The sequence below is a fragment of the Cotesia glomerata genome, linkage group LG9, assembly GCF_020080835.1.
Source record: "Cotesia glomerata isolate CgM1 linkage group LG9, MPM_Cglom_v2.3, whole genome shotgun sequence".
Classification (NCBI taxonomy): domain Eukaryota; kingdom Metazoa; phylum Arthropoda; class Insecta; order Hymenoptera; family Braconidae; genus Cotesia; species Cotesia glomerata.
The window spans coordinates 11,620,108-11,626,481 of record NC_058166.1 but is presented as its reverse complement, the minus strand read 5'-3'; the positions used below and the strand labels follow the sequence as shown (position 1 = coordinate 11,626,481).

The following is a 6,374-nucleotide window of genomic DNA, read 5'->3' as shown; positions in this document are numbered from 1 at the left end:
ACCGAAAGAAAAGGAGCAAATAGCAGAAGATAGAAGGAAGATAGTTAACACCTTAGCCACCAGAAGGAAGAGCAGTAGCTAGATCCTCCCTTCACGAAGTAATGCCTGACGGCGGTTTCCATGAGGGATTAGAGGAAAGAAGGAAAAGGGGTTTAGGGTTTAGTGGGTAGGGGCGTTAGTGTCGAGTTAGTATGACGCTGCGTCGAGTCGCCACATATCCAGGCCAAACAGCTATGCCTAGAATCCGTAAAAAGGATTCTCCCCCCCCCTACAAAAGAAAAAAAAACACACACACACACACACACACACACACACACACACACACACACACATACAGACATAGTGACAACCTCGCGGGGATAGTCAGGGAAACTTCCTGTGACCTTCAAACGTCGAGATCTGATGAAAACTCGATTTTTGCAAAACGGGATGAAAACAATAACTTCCCGATTTTCTTAGCGGGAAGTTAAAAAGTTTGGGTAATCCAAAAATGCAGGACTCGTAATGCTCATTTAATTATATCTACATCTATGTTTATTATTATGCCAAGGTAATGTTATCGAGTGGAAAAAGGAATATACACTAATATGCTACGTTAATTTACAAAAAAATAAAAATAAAAGAATACAAAGAAAATACATGATAATAGAAAAATCAATGCATATAGTTCAAAGAAATTTTAGGAATCAATTAGTCGTGGAAAAATTTGGCATTTTGAAGTTGGTATTTTTTTTTGCCGTTATTCTTTGGCAACGTCTTACATCTGTATCTTCAATGAATAGTTCACGAAGATAGCTAGCTTTCCTAATAGTTAATAATCTATAGAGATAACAAACTAGATAGCAAATACGACGACTACGTATTAAGAGCCAACCTAATTCATGTCTGTAAGAAGTAATAGGCTCATCACGTTTTAGTTTTTTAGTTAATTTTTTGTCGTTTTACTAAGGTGGAATTTGATAAGACAACTGTGTAATAATCTTGAATAGGTAAAATAGTTGCAGAGACCAATAATCTTTTAATATCTACGTTATGGATATTCTTTCTTAGTTTATAAGGTTACATAAGGCAAAATTTATCTTACTAATTGATTTGGTGACATGAAGATTTCAAGTTAAGGTGTTTGTTAGATAAAGTCTAGAGAACTAGAAGTCTAAAAAAATTTTTACCGGGAGATCCAAAAACTAGAATCTTATTAAAAGAACTCTTTTTTTTTTATCTTAATATTAATTATTACTCAAGCGAAACCCGTCAAAATTACTACAAAGTTTTAAAATTTTTTTTGCTACCTCAATTTTTGTTAGACATATATTGCTTCAACTAGCAATGTTTTTTCATTGATTGATTTATTCATTTGTCTCGATTCTTTATTCTTTCGTAGACTTATAGATGAGCAAATGTTATTTGTTTGAGGATATTTTATTTTTGTAAAATAAATTTTTTTTTTTTCATTTCTTTCAGGGGGTACCCTATTTTGTCATCCAAAAAAGTAAACAAATTTTTTGGCGGTAACTATAAATTTTTGTTATTTACTTTAAAAACAACTCGGAAAATAAAATTCAGCGTATTTTAGTTCCAAATTAAATTTCCCTAAGTACCTCAATTTGCCCTCCTCTCCTCACTTTGCCGTAGATATACAGTCTTTTGGTTTTTTCATGTTATTAATTGTAATTAAATGACACTTAGTCACACAGCTATTTGCAATAGAGGACACCTACAATTCCTTCAAAGAATTACGAAAAAAAAAAATTTTTTACTCAATTAATGAATTTTTTCGCAAGTTAGTGTTTACGAGTTTCATACTTGATGGTCGGGAAAATTTTTTTAACTATTTAGATATTTTTTTCGGCTTTTAATGCTTTAAATCAATTTTTGATAGGTATGGAATTAATCTCCATTAAATTATCTTATCAATAGTATGCAAAATATTTTGATTTTATGAACTGACAAGGGTAGAAAAATGTAAATATTTGCCGAAATGAGGCAAAAAACATTTTTTGATCGTAAAGCACTCTCTGATGCTTCGCATTAGTTGTGCAGTTTTGTGACAATACATAACTTAAAATGATCTAATATGTCCGTTTATGAATTTTGTTGTACTAATATGTCTATAAATATGTCTGCATAGGGGAATCGGCATAATATATTCTAAGACAGTATCTTCATTTATTGAATAAATTACAATTACAAATTTTATGATTAGTGCTTTTTTTATTATGAAATAAAATAATAAATTTTAACTATTGGAAGAGTTGAGAGTATACAGAAAAATCCACCACTATTTTGAGTTATTAGTTTCGCTTGAATTTCATTAAAATTGTACTGTTCTTCTTTTTATCACTTACATTGAAATACTTAGGTCAGTTTCTTCAGAAATCGAAATTTTTGTTGTAAAATCATCGTGATATTTAGATATCGTTCATTCTCATTCGAGGAAATGGACGGAATCCCTACAAAAATTTCAAAAACACCATTTTTTACACTCGTAAAAAGAAAAATAAAAGTTTGAATCAAGCTTTTGAAAATAAAAAGTTTTTCAGTTAAAAATATTTGACTTACTTTCATGCATTTCATTACGAGGTAGTGAGTTTCACAAATATCATTCCCTTCGGCTAAATTCCAAGAAATAAATTAAAAAAAATTGGTAAATCGATATGGGCATGCCTTAAGCTCTTATGTAAAACATAAATTGATCAAAGTAAAGTTTAAATCCGAACAAAAACAGTTTCACTGTAAAAAAATCACGCCGTCCACGTTCATAAGACTGTCAAGAAAAAAAAATTTTATTTCTTGACAAAAAGATATAAAATAAAAAAGTTTGGAAAATCCAAAAGTGCACGCCTCATAACGCTCATTCATTTCTTAAGAAAAAAATTAATTGTGTAATTGATTAAAAAAAAAAAATTATAATTAAGTAATTTCTTACAGAGTATTTTTTATTTTTTTTTTAAATATCGGTGCCCTTTTTTTGTCACATGCGCACGCAGTCTAAAAAAATCTAGCTTGATCAAGTGGCGCCAGAGTTTTCACGTGACAAATAAGAAAAGTTCATTTGGCTTTGTACGGTTGTATCGTAGTGAATTTTAATAAAAATTCAGTTAAAAAAAAATACGTAAACTAGGCCACTGATATGAAATACGGACCCAGTTCATTGAATTCTTAAACTAATAAAAAAGGTCCGGTCTTGAAATATCAATTTGTTCGGGAGTAATCGTTGGTACATCCAAAATGGGGTGACATCCGGACGTCCACGTAAAATTTTTTTCAAAACGTTTTTTTTTTTCAAAATAGCAACATGAAATGATTTTAGAAAGTAAAAAATGGTTTAATTTAAGTGTTTTTTCGGTGTACATCTACTTATATCATTGCATAAGTGTAATATGGTTATGATAGAGGCATTTAAAGATCACAAAATTGCTTGACCTTGACGAGTCGAGTATAGAGCACAACCTCACGCGCTTCGCGCTATGAGGCGTGCAAAATTAAAAAATCCAAGTAACCGATATGGTTGTATATGAATTTCGGAAATTAAAAAAAATTTTGTTGTAAATTTAAAAATTAAAAGAATCAATTTTGGAACGTACTTGGTGTGCGTCATTGTGTACTTCAATTTTTTTAAAAGTCCTAGTAGATAGGTTTTAGGAATTTCATAAAAAGTGAAATTTGTCGTAACCACGCACACTAAATACGTTCCAAAATTGTTTCTTTTAATTTTTAAATTTACAACAAAACTTTTTTTAATTTCCGAAAATCATATACAACCATATCGGTTACTTTGATTTTTTAATTTTTTATTTTATATCTTTTTGTAAAGAAATAAAATTTTTTTTTCTTAATAATCTTATGAACGTGGACTTGGCGTGATCTTTTTACAGTGAAACTGTTTTTGTTCGGGTTTCAGTATTTTTTGTAATTATAATAAAAATTGACAATTTTAATTTAATACATTTCCGGTGGCAAACTATCCTCTTTAAGCTATAGTTCATGCAAAATTTATTCTTGCGCCGCCTGGCGTGTGTAATTGCAAGCTGTCAAATATCTTTTTTTCACTGTAGTTTCCCATCTATTATAAGATTAGCATGCATCCTTATATTATTTAGTCTCTGGCCGTCCTTTTTACATAAGAAAAAAGTTAAAATCTAAAAATCTGGGTCGCTATAGTTTGTGCTGATTATTTTTAATAATTTTAAATAGAAATTATAAAGATAATTGATAATAATCACGAATTACGCGTAATAAAAAGCATGAACTACTATTATAAAATATCATATAAAAAAAAAATCAAAATAAATTTGAAAAAAAATTTGTAACTTCAAAAAACCGTTCTGCTTACGGTATATACATACTCGGTAGTCTGGCTTGAGAACGGAGCTTGGCGCCAGACTCTATCAAATCTGTTGATTTATTAGATTTCACTAATAACTTTCATATTACCTTCAATTTTTTAAATATTATGTTAAATGTTAGCAGAAAAAAAAACAATTATCTACTGTACACTAAAAGAATGAGTTAAAAGAATAATTCTTATATTACGTCAATTACAAATATGCTATAAGAAATTAATTTTAAACTATGTTCACATTTCTCCGTGGGTACACGCTTATTGTTGAAATTATCTTACTGACAATTACTTATATTTATCGTACTTTTGAGTTCTTGAAAATTTTACTCCATCTGCCATTAGAAATAATTTTTTCAATTGAATATTTAAATTAATTGATTGAAAATTACTTTAAATTTGATGATTGATTGTTTATCTTCGTATTAGTATAATTTATGTAATTGATACAATTATTGTTAAATTCAGACATGCGATTCATGATAACAAAATCGAAAAATTTAAATTATACGGCGCTAGTAGAGCATAACCTTCGCGCGAAAGGCATACAATATTAAAAATAACAATAAAAAATCTATGCAATACTCAAAAAATTTGATATCTACACTTACATTGATCAGTACAGGTAGTTATAGCTTCAGAAACTTTCTCGTAAAACAGCATATCCTTTTTAGGAATCAATTTCTCTAGAAATTTTTCTTTGTCGAGTTTTCCTTCACTGTTGATCTTTTTACCATAGAAAAAACAATGAAACAATTACGAAAATCTAATTTATGATAATAAAATGCCTGAAACAATTTTTATACCAAGCCAAATTTCTTCGCAACGCATGCCCGAACGCATTTTCTTGTGTGAACAACCTCTGCAGAATTATTTATTCGCGTAGAATTATTCTGTATTACTCGACCCAATCCTACTTCATCGACACATTGCTTCCTTACTTCCCGAAATTGTTTTCGTGTGATCAAATTCGAGTCACACCTTATCTGCAATAGGAAAACTTCACCGTTAAATTTTATTATTTATGTTTTATTACATTTAATTTAAAAAAAATAAGAAATTACCTGATAGATAAGCGCACAGAGGATAAAACTTGCAATAAAATATTGTTTCATTTTCCTAAATACTTTTCTATAGACTGTTCGTCCTATTCCGTGAGCGCTCTTTTATATTACATCTTTACTCTGACTTCCGTCATCGACAATAATTTTATCAACAAAATCTCACGCTATTTTTTCATTTAATTATTGGCTCAATCTATATTATTATTGTCATTATATGATAATAATTGTCATTATATGCTGGGATTAGTGTTAGTGTCATAACTATTTCTTTTGGACCTCAAAAGTGATCATCACGTATCCGGTGCTAGACTAATTTATAAACTGATTAAAAAAAAAAGAAAAAAACAAATTTTGTTTTGTAACTTTTAATAGTTTTATTACTCTAATTTAGTACTGAGGAAAACTTATCTATGATAAACAAAAAAAGATAAAGTGAAGAATTGTGATATGTATTCTTTTATTGATAAGAATTTCCATGTACTGAAAAACAATTCCTTGATTCAAGAAACTATTATCTTAAGTTTTACTCCTGTTTTGAGATATTGAGTCCAAATTCATTCAAAAAATATAATATTTTAATCTTTCCCGAATAAAAAAAGAGAATTTACATAGACTTACTCAGTGTATAAATTAGATTTAAGCTCACATAAGTTTTTTTTCTCGACTCGGGTTGGTATTAACATGTTTAAGATTTTTTAAAAGAAAAAAAATTACGATGACGGTTGACCCTACAGGCCATCCCTGCAACTTCCCGCTCATTTTGTTCTTAAGCGCTCAAAACTATACATTACGTTTTTGAGCTCGAAGATTATTTTTGTGTCAATTTGAGCTCTTCGAGCTCAAAACTCTACTAGCAGTTTAATAAAACACAATTTTTTGAATTTTCAACCGGCAATAACTTTTGAATGAATGAACCGATTTTCATGCGGTTGGCGGCATTCGACGCAGTTTTTGAAGTTCCATAAAAAATT

General features: G+C 29.4%; 1 protein-coding gene across 1 annotated transcript; it reads right to left on the bottom strand.

The window, feature by feature from the left end:
• Positions 1-2,191: 2,191 nt before the first annotated feature.
• Positions 2,192-5,533, bottom strand: LOC123271921 (general odorant-binding protein 19d). Its single transcript, XM_044738473.1, has 5 exons — positions 5,404-5,533; positions 5,146-5,325; positions 4,951-5,065; positions 2,560-2,612; positions 2,192-2,450 (listed from the first exon to the last, which is right to left on the bottom strand). Exons 1-5 carry the CDS (start codon positions 5,452-5,454, stop codon positions 2,409-2,411), a joined length of 441 nt encoding a protein of 146 aa, XP_044594408.1. The 5' UTR covers positions 5,455-5,533; the 3' UTR covers positions 2,192-2,408.
• Between the last annotated feature and the right edge of the window lie 841 nt (positions 5,534-6,374).

What these genes read in the sequence shown, in the direction of transcription:
- LOC123271921 (XM_044738473.1), bottom strand. Translation starts at nt 5,454, where the DNA reads ATGAAACAATATTTTATTGCAAGTTTTATCCTCTGTGCGCTTATCTAT. An exon ending in AACTACCTGTACTGATCAAT is followed by an intron (nt 2,613 to 4,950) that starts GTAAGTGTAGAT and finishes CTTGGAATTTAG; the next exon opens with CCGAAGGGAATGATATTTGT. An exon ending in TCGTAATGAAATGCATGAAA is followed by an intron (nt 2,451 to 2,559) that starts GTAAGTCAAATA and finishes AAATTTTTGTAG; the next exon opens with GGATTCCGTCCATTTCCTCG.